The 11,535-nt window shown below is 34.1% G+C and overlaps 1 protein-coding gene across 1 annotated transcript; it reads right to left on the bottom strand.

Annotated features, from left to right (window-relative positions):
• Window positions 1–5,734: 5,734 nt before the first annotated feature.
• Window positions 5,735–9,375, bottom strand: LOC139871982 (probable LRR receptor-like serine/threonine-protein kinase At1g74360). Its single transcript, XM_071859754.1, has 2 exons — window positions 9,193–9,375; window positions 5,735–9,092 (listed from the first exon to the last, which is right to left on the bottom strand). The coding sequence occupies exons 1-2, from the start codon at window positions 9,239–9,241 to the stop codon at window positions 5,887–5,889; spliced, it is 3,255 nt and encodes a 1,084-aa protein (XP_071715855.1). The 5' UTR covers window positions 9,242–9,375; the 3' UTR covers window positions 5,735–5,886.
• Window positions 9,376–11,535: the final 2,160 nt, after the last annotated feature.

Below are 11,535 nucleotides of genomic sequence, written 5' to 3'. Positions count from 1 at the left end.
CTACAACACTTATAGGCAGTGTACCTAATCGTATAGTAGTGTAGTTTTTAGTAAGTCCGGTTCGTTCCACAGGGAAAAATCTTTAAACAAAGCTTAACGCTATATTAGTTTTAATTTATAAAAATACAAATATATATATAAGTAATATTATTATTATAAAGGGGGGTTTTTACCGTTTAATGACCGGTTTGTCGATTTTTAAAACTTTAGTCGCAGTTAAAACCTAATGTAAAATATTAAAAATAAATAAAAGACTAAATTTAAAGCGTAAAGTAAATAACGATAATGAAATTGCGATAAATAAAAGTGCGATAAAATAAAATTGCGATAATTAAAAAGTACGATAATTAAAAGTGTAATTAAATACAATAACAATAAATAAAAGTGCGATAATTAGAAGTGCAATTAAATATAAAAATAAAGGAATTATGCTATTTAAACTTCCGTAATCATGATGTTTGACGTGTTGATTTTAGTTTATTCTCATGGGTTAATTGTTCTTTGTCCTGGATTATTTAATATGTCCATACGGATTTGTCCATAATAGTCCATCAGTCATAAATATAAAGAGCGAAAGCCTTCGTCAAATTATTCTTATTCCCGAAGTCAAATATTCCAACTAATTGGGGATTCGAATTGTAACAAGGTTTTAATACTTTGTTTAATGAATACACCAGGTTATCGACTGCGTGTAAACCAAGGTTTTACTACTTTGTTAACAATTACACCAATTACCCTTGAATGTAATTCACCCCTGTTTCAACAAGTCTATTAACTATTAATCCAGTTCCGTATCCGGTAAAATGAATAATTATTGGTATTTATAGATATCCCGCCCACCGTACCCAGTCAAGCGTATGTGGTTATATATAAATACGTCAAATTATAAGTTTGTATATTAAATTAACAAGGTATTGTTTAGTTAATATAAAACCCATTAATAGCCCATAGTCTAATTTCCACAAGTGTCGTTCTTTTATCCAAACCCCAATTATGGTACAAAGCCCAATTACCCAATTTTAATATTTTTAGCCCAACATCATGATTACTTCGGTATTAAATAAGCATAATAATAACTTAGCTACGAGACATTAAATTAAAAAGGTTGAACATAACTTACAATGATTAAAAATAGCGTAGCGTTACACGGACAGAATTTCGACTTACACCCTTACAACATTCGCTAACATACCCTTATTATTAGGATTTAAAATTAAAATTAAAATTAAAATATAAATATAAATATTTACGTATACATATATAGAGAGAGATTGATTTTATGGATATTTTTTTACGATCAGAATGCGCGAGCTTTATAGGCAGTTTCATAATTTGGGGCTCCGCGTCTCGCGGCATTTTTCCCCTTCAAACTCCGCGAGTCGCGGAGTTTGATTTTACAGCTCACTCCATTTTGGATCCTTTCTTGCCGACGGTTTTTAAATATAATATAATATATATATTAATTTTAAGAATTAATTATATATTATATTATATTATATTCATGTGCATAGTTGACTTGTAATTTTTAGTCCGTTGCGTCGAGCGTTGAGAGTTGACTCTGGTCCCGGTTCCGGATTTTCGAACGTCCTTGCGTACAATTTAATATCTTGTACTTTGCGTTTTGAATCTTGTACTCTTGTAATTTCGAGACGTTTCTTATCAATAATTGGAACCTCTTTGATTGTATTTTGTACTTTTGAGCTTTTTGGTTGTTTGCGTCTTCAATTCGTCGAATCTGTCTTTTGTCTTCACCTTTTATTATTTAAACGAATATCACTTGTAAATAGAACAATTGCAACTAAAAGCTTGTCTTTCTTGAGGGATAATGCTATGAAATATATGTTCGTTTTTAGCATTATCACAGTACATCTTCAACTTGACTCAATTTTCATAGTAACATTCGGCAAGTTTAGGACACAGTAACATCAAGCAACTTTAACCTTTGTGCCCGTATACTTTTTTTTGACCAAATCATTTCCCTTGAACAAACTTACCCAAAACTTTTAGTGACATCAAAGGTAAAATTTATACAATCTACGTTGCAGACTTTGTGATCTTGTGTAGCTGGTGTAAACCAAATCACTATGCTGATGCCTAATTTCGACAAATTTGAAGCTGCATGCATGATAACGTTTGTTCTATTATTGTAGATTCCATTAGGTATTGTTTCACCAATCCCATCGTTCAATTATCCAATCACAATGGATGTTTCAGAGGTTACTTCATCCTTATTGAATCAATTCACTTATCGGGAAGCCATCCTGGCCCACCCGCATAGGTATGGTAATTTTTGATGTGGCAAAATGGGTTGGTGAAACAACGATGATGGAAATATGGATCAGGGTCATACCGAATGGTTTTTAAATACACATCAAGTCGTGTTATACCTCTCTGACCGGCTAACACTTATATAAGACATATAAATATAAAAATACAAATATTAATATTAATATTAATTAATGTATTAATGTATTAATACAAATTTTAAAATAGTGTACCGTTTTTTTCCATTGCAGTTGTTTGTATCTTACTCATTAAACAGATTGTATTACTAAAATAATTAAGGAGGTTTTATTTATGATAAGTACACTTTGAGTGATATAGTGCGAGATATGCCCTTATAAAAATCAACTACTTGCATTTGATATTTTGGTTTTTAGGTTGGGTTGATTATTCTGCATCATAATGTCTTAGTGAGTATGAATTAAAATGTTTTTACTTACGCAAGGAGGAAAAGGAATTAAGAGAGGTGGGTACTTTTAGTGGAATCAATCAAGAGTACGATTCTTTCGGTTTTTTTTTTTTTTTTACAATCTCTTGTCTCTTTTATGTATGTTAATTTTCTTATTTTTTATATGCTTTTATGGTCTAAACCATTGTATTTTTGCTTTACAATATGTATCTATTGATATGTAGAATATGCACGGAATGAATATAAATGACTTAATAGTTAGTAGTGGGGTTACCATTGATCACGGGTCCGATGAGAAGAAGTGGTTTCGACATCAATCAAGAGGTATGGACAAGGTAATAGGTACTAATTCATTCATTTGATGAACTAATACTTTCACCGACTTATATCTTTTGCTTTCACAAGTGGAGTTAATGGACAAGATTAGGTACTAATACATTCATTTTATGTCTTTTAATTGTTTTCTTTTTATGGTGAACATTTTCACATATGCTGTATTATGCTCATGGCTTCTATAGGGTTTGTGCACGTGCTATGTGGGTACTTATCACTCGTCAAGTGATGTTGCTTACTATGATGACGCCGCCCAGGTTCATTGAAGGGTTATCCCCAAATTCGACTATGTCTGGGTCAGGTGATTATGTCGTTTGCAATTCTTCTTTTTTTTTTTTTTTTTTTTTTTTTTTTTTCAGTTATTCGTATTTCATTTATCTTATCGTAAACTGAAATATGTAGTTGTAAATGCTGATTTGGTGGCGTTGTTAACGACTGCTGATACGCAGCCTGCTGAAATTCAGTCACTTGAATGTGTAGCAACAACAGATATTGCTGTCATGCAGGCCTCACAGACCCATCTCACCAATAATACTTATGTTTGTGGTAATGCCGTCTTCATTTTTTTTTTTAAAAATTGTCTATGTGTAATAGCTGGTATTACATCTGCGTTTCACGGATCATTCGAATGTAATGGACTGATTTTTAACTTACAAGTTCGTTTCAGGTCAAATTTAGTGGTGTACATTTTAAACTGTCAAATTGGACTATTTTTAAAGTTCATATTTGTAACTGGTACTTCCAATTGGCATATCACTAAATGTAACGGACTGATTTTTTTGTTTACAAGTTCGATTCAGGTCAAATTTAGTGGGAAATATTTTCAATTCACAGATTAGACTCAAGTTGACTATATTTAAGTGTTACTTTCATTTTTCTTGACAGATTGGACTTAGATGGAAAATTAGGTATATGGACCTATATTTATGTCATTATATAAGTTGAAAGTTACGCTCAACACCATGAATATTGTTTGTAAACTTAGTAATCGAGTTGCCAAATGCAAAGAATTGCCACCAATAATGAAAGCAGCAGAAGGAACTACACACATTCTCCAAATTTCAAAACTAAATTTCTTAATAATCTCCAACACGTTGATGAGCTCCACAATTTCATCTCTCTCACTCCTAATATCGGTTTTATTCTTTTCAATTTTTGTTGCTAACGCAATTCTACCAAGCGAAAACTTTCGATGTGAAGTCGAATCCTGATATTCTGGTAACTCGGTACGTATTCAGTTGACGAATACAATCGGTTGCAACAAGTTGGCGACGAAGGTTTGAAGTTTTCCAAAGTAGTGACGGCGAAGTCGCAAGCCGGGAACTAAAATACTAAATATATTATCTGAAAATTGATGCGTTTTTTAAGTCCGATGCGTGAAAGGTATTTGACGCAGAAGCTGTGACTTAACCATCGGTGAATTCGAAACAGGCTCTGGTTTAGACCTTCTCTGAGTAGTTAATATCATATCACTAATTGGAATAAGATCTGTTTCAAGTTTATTAGAAGAAGAGCTAACGTACTGTTGAGATTGATGTTGTATGAGTAGACTGTAGATTGGAGTTGTAATATCTATTAACGCAGATGAAGTACACCACATCATACTATTTCTATTGTATTATTTACCATGATAGTGTTTTTGTGTGTAATGTGATATGATGAATATAATTCAGTTAAATACATGTAACATATATGTTTGATTTGGGATTGATTATTCGTGAGACATGAATGTTCTGGCTTCATATCATATGATGACAGACCATCGACGATGCAACTTTGAAAAGTCGGGTTCTTATTTTGTATCCAACTCTTTGTACCTCTCATCGAACAAACTTCATGTCAAACTTAGGAACTTCATCATCGTTCTGGCCGGATGGGTCAATAATGCTTTGCTAATATATGTGAAGCTTTTGCAAGCTCTATACACGAAACATCCAAAAACGTAGGAACCTTATTTATCTTTCTTGGAGGTTCGATCAATAATGCTTTGCTAATATGTAAAGCTTTTGCAAGCTACACACACATAACACCCAAAAATCCTAATATCTAAACAACCTTAAATAGTCCTTCCAAGATTCAGGAACATAGAACACAGACTCTAGATTCGTTTTATTACATATGGATTCATCGACCATAACATGTATAAAGAAAATAAAGAAGATTTACTAGTATATATATATATATATATATATAAAGAAAATAAAAAAAAGAGGTGGATAGAATAAATGATTGAAAACATGAGAATCCTAAGGGAAGGTCATAGTGAGGTTCGAACCTCTGCCGCTCCTTTTGAGAACCACATTCATCCAACCACTCATTCTATTCACACTTGTTTAGTTTGGGAAATTTAATACATATATCTTAATTGAATGATTTTTTTTTCTTTTTAAGAGAAGATAGAAAAACACTTGATGTTTTAGTTTATAAGGAATAATTGTTAACTAAATTTTATTGAGAATAATTCCCCTAAAATGAGCTCAAAGTTTAGTTATTAATCAAACATAGCATTTTTTTTTTTTTTTTTTTTTACCAAAAAGGTTTAATTTTGTATGTTTTGATCGGTTCTTTAAACATAGAAGCTCATTTGATCACACACTAGTATAGGCCCACAAAGTTATAACTTGCAAACCACACACATGATCAACACAGGATCTGATTCTGTACTTCTACTAGCCAGTCACTATAATAGAATCATTCATTCATGTACCTTTTGCTCTAATAAAAATGATCCATATATTCTTCATACTTATTATTATAACTCATCAAAATCATTATGAAATTACATATCAATCTATATACAGGTGACAAAATAATTACATCAGATGATGCCTGTGTAACCTATTATGAAATATAAATTTACATTACGATAAGGGTGGTGATAACGACCCATAGTTAAAATCTGTACGGTTGGCCAATGTACGAACCAACATATCTAACACTTCCTTCATATTCGGCCTTAACTGAGGCGACTCAGCAGTACACCTTATTCCAACACGTAGTAAATCATACATTTCGACTGACCCATCTGAAAGCCCATCAGACACAAGTAGCGAAACGGGCATCATTGTTTGGTTAAATTCACGACGCCCATCTCCCATAACTCGTTTAGCCCATTCGACTAAACACTCTTCTCCTCCATCAACGGCCCGTCGGCCCGTTGCTAGTTCCATAGCTAAAACTCCATAACTATAAACATCACCTTTTGTAGTCGCTTGCCATGTTTGACCATACTCAGGTGCCACATAACCAACCGTTCCCGCCACCATTGTGCTGACGTGGCTATCCCCAACATCCACAATTCGGGCCAGCCCGAAATCAGTCACTCGGGCCTTCCCATTTTTATCCAACAAAACATTGCTAGCTTTTACATCTCTATGAACAACCGAAGGATAACACTCGTGGTGCAAAAACACCAACGCACGGGCCACATCAATTGCAACATCAATTCGTTGCCTCCATTTGAAGCCCGTTCGATCCAAAATCACATCTTCCAAGTTTCCACCACTCATGTACTCATACACCAATAGTTTATCCGACCCGTACAAGCACCACCCGTATAATGTCACTAAGTTCGGGTGGGGCCACCCGAACCCGTTTCTATTCAGCACCTCCATTTCAGCCCGAAACTCTCGTTCACCCTCCATACCCTCTCGTAATTTCTTCTTTATCGCAACTTCTCTTCCATCGGGCAATACACCTTTATACACCGTTCCAAAACCGCCCCGCCCGATTATTCTATCATTCGCAAAGTTTCCCGTTGCCTTAACGATATCTGCGTGTGTGAACGTCGTTTTGTCTAAATGAATCACCTTTACCTTATCCGACATCCATGGTGACGAGGCACTAGAGTCATTTTCGGGCTTCAAATCCTCCACAAAATAGCCCAGTTTATCAATCGGGCTTTTTACCACAAGGCACACTAGTATTGTCATAACTCCACATACAGTAAACGCTAACAGTAAAAACATGAACACCAAAACCGCACTCCATTTAACGGGCTTTGATTTCCCGCCTTCATTTATAGGATCTATGTTTGTTGTATTGTCTAAAAACGGGGGCAAACGAAGCAGCGGGTCACCAAGAAATGATGATTTCTCGAACGTAGCCAATTGGCCCGTTCCTGGAATCGTCCCAGAGATAAACGGGTTGTACGAGATATTAAACTTGCTCAACTCAGACAAATTGTTCAAGTTAGTAGGAAATGTACCTGAAAAATTGTTGTATGACAAATCAAGATTTCGCAAACACTTGAGCCCGCCCAACTGCATAGGGATCGGGCCCGAAAAGTTGTTACGAGTAATATTCAACACAACAAGTGGCAATTTTCCAATCTCAGAAGGAAGTGTTCCTGTAAACTGATTATCCCCCAAATGCAGCATACTGAAATTATCCATATTCCCAATTTCGGGTGGTACTTGACCCGATAACCGGTTACCACTTAACTGAAAGTAGCCCGATATCTGTCGTGTACGAATATTCGATCCTGGTAAACACACTTGAAAAATACCATTCCCTTTAAGTATATTATCCCATAAACTTCTGCATTTTTTTCTGTTTAAAAGTGTGTATACAAAACTAAAAGGTGGGTAATCTGCAGGTATCCATCTTTTCATTGCTGAACATTCGCCCGAGCCCGCAACACGGTTGAGGGCCTGGTTATACACGAAAGTTGGCGTCGCATTTTTGCCCATGTTAGCCAACTCGGGTGCAATTGGGCCCGAAAGCTTATTGTTCGCAAGGTTTAGAAAAAACAGGCTGCTACAGTTCCCTAACTCGGGTGGTATTTGGCCCGATAACGAATTGTTAGCCAACATCAACCATAATAATGAACTCAACCGGCCCAAACTTGAGGGAATCGACCCATTTAACTCATTCATCGAAAGATCAAGTGCTTGAAGCCCGTTTATGTTTCCAAATTCGGAAGGTATACTACCCGAAAAACGGTTGCCAGCAAGGATCAAAAACCTTAAACTTGTCATTTGTGATATTTCAGATGGTAATGCACCTGAAAAGTTGTTGAAACTTAAGTCTAACCTTGAAATGTTCTGTAGTTTGAGTATGCTCGATGAATGCAGCCCGTTTGTGTACCCGTTCGCGTGCAGTAACAGATTATTCAGTTGACTAAACTGCCCGAATATCGGTTGTATATCTCCTCCAAAACCATTTCTACTAAGATCCAAATAGTACAGACTTTCTAAATTTAGCAAAGATTCGGGTATTTCTCTCGAAACAGAGTTGTTACCCAACATTAGCTGCTCGAGTTTTGTCATCGACCCGATTTCACTCGGGATTTGACCCGTAAACCCATTGCCCGAAAGGTCCAAAATCGTCAAGTTTTTACAACTCGATATCTCCTTTACTATTTCACCCGTAAGCACGTTTTCTGATAAATCAAGCACCTCTAACGCGCACGTTTCATTGAAAAAATGGCCCGAAAGTGTACCGTTGAAACAGTTTTCAGACACCGAAAACTCCTTAAACCTACCGAAATCAAACGATAAATTCCCTGTCAAAAAATTCGAACTCAAATCAACATATTCCAACTTTAAACACCCGTCCATCGAACTAATAATTTCGCCTGTGAAATTATTCGACGAAAGATTAGCAACCATCAAACTGGTGCAAACACTAGGAAAACACATCCTGATATGGCCCGAAAGACGGTTGACCGATAAGTCAAGAATTTCAAGCTTGTCGAGCCCGGTTAAATTTAGCTCACCTTCCATAATATTATGTGACAAGTTTAATACTTTAAGATTTGGGCACCTGCCCAAATCGAGCGGTATCCTTCCATCGATGGTGTTCGTCGATAAATCTAGATGAGTAAGCTGTGTCAAGCCCGAAAAGTTGTTAAATAAGTTACCGGCTATGTTGTTATCGGGCAGGCTGACCCCGGTGACCCGGTTGCCCGAACAAGTGATCCCGGGCCAGGTACATGGGTTTGGGTCATCTGGGTTCCATTTGTTATAGTTGCCTTGGTTCACCTTGTTTGTTTGTTCAAGAAATGATTTCAGTTGGTTCAGTACTGCTTTGTCTGAATCTAATGAGTCTCCAATTACATCCTTTCCTGATATAGTAAGTTATTAAAAAGTTATCATAAGTTTTCATTAAAAACAAAATCTTTCTTGAAGTAATAAAAATATAAATAAATTATGAAATTTGTTTACCTGTGATTAAAAGCAAGAACAGGATCAATGCAAACTGGTAAGCTGACATGGTTACTCTGACATGCTTATTGTTGTTGTTTTTTAATATGTGATTCAAGAGGTTTTGGATTTACGTAAAATAAAAGAATGAATTAAAATGAATATTAATTAATTAATGAAAAAGGGGAGCAGATTTATATGAAGAGTGTGTGCATAAATATGAATATGAATACTGAGAATGGAAAAATAAAGAGAAATAGGCATGGCGGTCTCAGGTGGACCAATGTAAACATATGGAACATTAAGTACGCCACACTCTGTATACTTTTACATGTTTAAATTCTGATTTTGATTAATATTGTAAAAATGAAATTTAAAACTATTTTTTTTTTTTTTTAAAAGCAAACACACATAGTTATTTTGTTCACGAGAGGACTCGATGAGTTCCTTTGATACGGCTAGGCCAGAAACTATTTGATAAAATCTAAATTTAATTTAAGTATAAAATGTTTGCACTTTTAATTTAAGTGTATCTTCACTCTGTTGGTGGGATCGTTTACTTAGGTTACTCTGTTTGTCGTGTTTTAGCTTTTGTTTGGATATTCTTTTGTATCGTTTTGTACTTGTTGATCTTCGGATCCGTTTAATGTTATCATTATTTTGCCAAAAAAAAAAAGTTATATATTCTCTCCGTCTATTATAAGTGTACATGTTATATTATTTTGAAAACTTTTCATTATAAATGTTCAATTTGTTGTTAACCAATAAAAAAGAATAAAGTGTAAAGATGATGAAATTTGATTTATAAGAATAAATATGGGACGGACGAAATATAAATACTACTCAAATCGTATAAAACACAACTCGATTTAAAATATGACCTCACATATTAAAATATAATGATTTTATATAAGTAAACAAAAGTTTATTGAAAAAACAATTTTCACTATCACTCAAATTATATATAATCTTTTAAATTTTGATCATAGAATCGTTACTATACATACAAGAAGTTATGATAGAACTAAAGGATATTCTAATTAAATTCTTAAAAGGACTAATGACAAAATTTATGTATAATCATTACTGTTCATCTACGATTTGAACTTTCGTGTTTGCCGGAAAAGAACTGAGTTTTTAAAATAAATAGTTTGGTGTTAATTGTAGATATAGATGCTTCATGTGGGTATGGTATTATGAGATTGATAAAATTCGATTCAACTTTTAAATTAAAGGGTGTTTATCAATCTCATTAGTTTCTGATGTATCCAAGATGTGTAGCATATATTTTTTTCCTATGAATTCGTTTTGTGATGTATATCTTAATTTGCTGGTTTTGTTTAAACGTCGATATCGACATCGAATTCTCTCATTTGTCACCCACACATGCGTTAGGAAGAAACCTAATTCGCGACGATTTGGCAATACCATCGAAGATTGAAAAAACTCCACAGAGACCGAAGGCAAAAAGACGAATTTATTTTTACATGTAATGAACATGTTAAAATTTAACGAACTTTTTTAACAAAAGTTAGTCGGAAGGATCAACATTTATAAAATAAAGAGATTAAGTTCGTTAAAAAAACAACATCGACGCTGAATGTAAAACAGAATAAAATCAAAGAATCAGCACATAATTGAAAGATTAAGGAAGAAATAGTTGAGCAATAAAGGTTAAAAAGCCGCCCGTGTTGACCGGTGAATAGAAAACCAAATCTAGTCAGAGTATGTGTTTTGTGTGGCCTCAGGCATATTGGTCTTTTCTTCTAGATTATTTAAAATTTTATTTTATTTTATTATATATATATATAAAATAAAATTATATATTATTTTTCCTTCATTACTATTACATATTTTCCGTTGAAGTCAAACCAACTACGTTTGACATTTGACATATAAAACAAGTTTAGAAATTACTACTGTAGTATATTACTATGCATTACACAATGGATTTTTGAATATGTTTAATTAATTAAGAATCTAAGCATGCTTGTGCAAGTAGCCAGGCATGATATATCTGTTTTAAGCATTTGACAACCTTCAACTCCATGTTCTTTTCGATCTTTTTTACTGCAAAAATTAACATCGCAGGTTGATTATATGAGATCTCGTTTCAAATAGGTTATTGCAAAAACTTGACAAATACTCCGTATGTTATTAGCTACTTATATTTTGTGTATCAAAAGTTCAAAATCAAAAACAAATGTTTAAAATTTACACTCTCAAGTAAGATTATAGACTTATAATATTCGAAAGTCAGAAAATGATCGAAAATGATCATGAGATAAATCAGTTAGTTCTTCAAATAATCTAGTGGTATGTCAGGAGACTTTCAACTAAGAGGTTGAAAGTTCAAGCATTTAG

The sequence above is a fragment of the Rutidosis leptorrhynchoides genome, chromosome 10, assembly GCF_046630445.1.
Source record: "Rutidosis leptorrhynchoides isolate AG116_Rl617_1_P2 chromosome 10, CSIRO_AGI_Rlap_v1, whole genome shotgun sequence".
Taxonomy (NCBI): domain Eukaryota; kingdom Viridiplantae; phylum Streptophyta; class Magnoliopsida; order Asterales; family Asteraceae; genus Rutidosis; species Rutidosis leptorrhynchoides.
The sequence above is the reverse complement of the archived record's forward strand: the minus strand, read 5'-3'. Positions and strand labels throughout refer to the sequence as shown.

Bases quoted from the DNA above. Each gene is read 5' to 3' on its own strand.
- LOC139871982 (XM_071859754.1), bottom strand. From the start codon at position 9,241: ATGTCAGCTTACCAGTTTGCATTGATCCTGTTCTTGCTTTTAATCACA. The intron at 9,093-9,192 runs GTAAACAAATTT...TTACTATATCAG, and splicing joins GTTCTTGCTTTTAATCACAG to GAAAGGATGTAATTGGAGAC.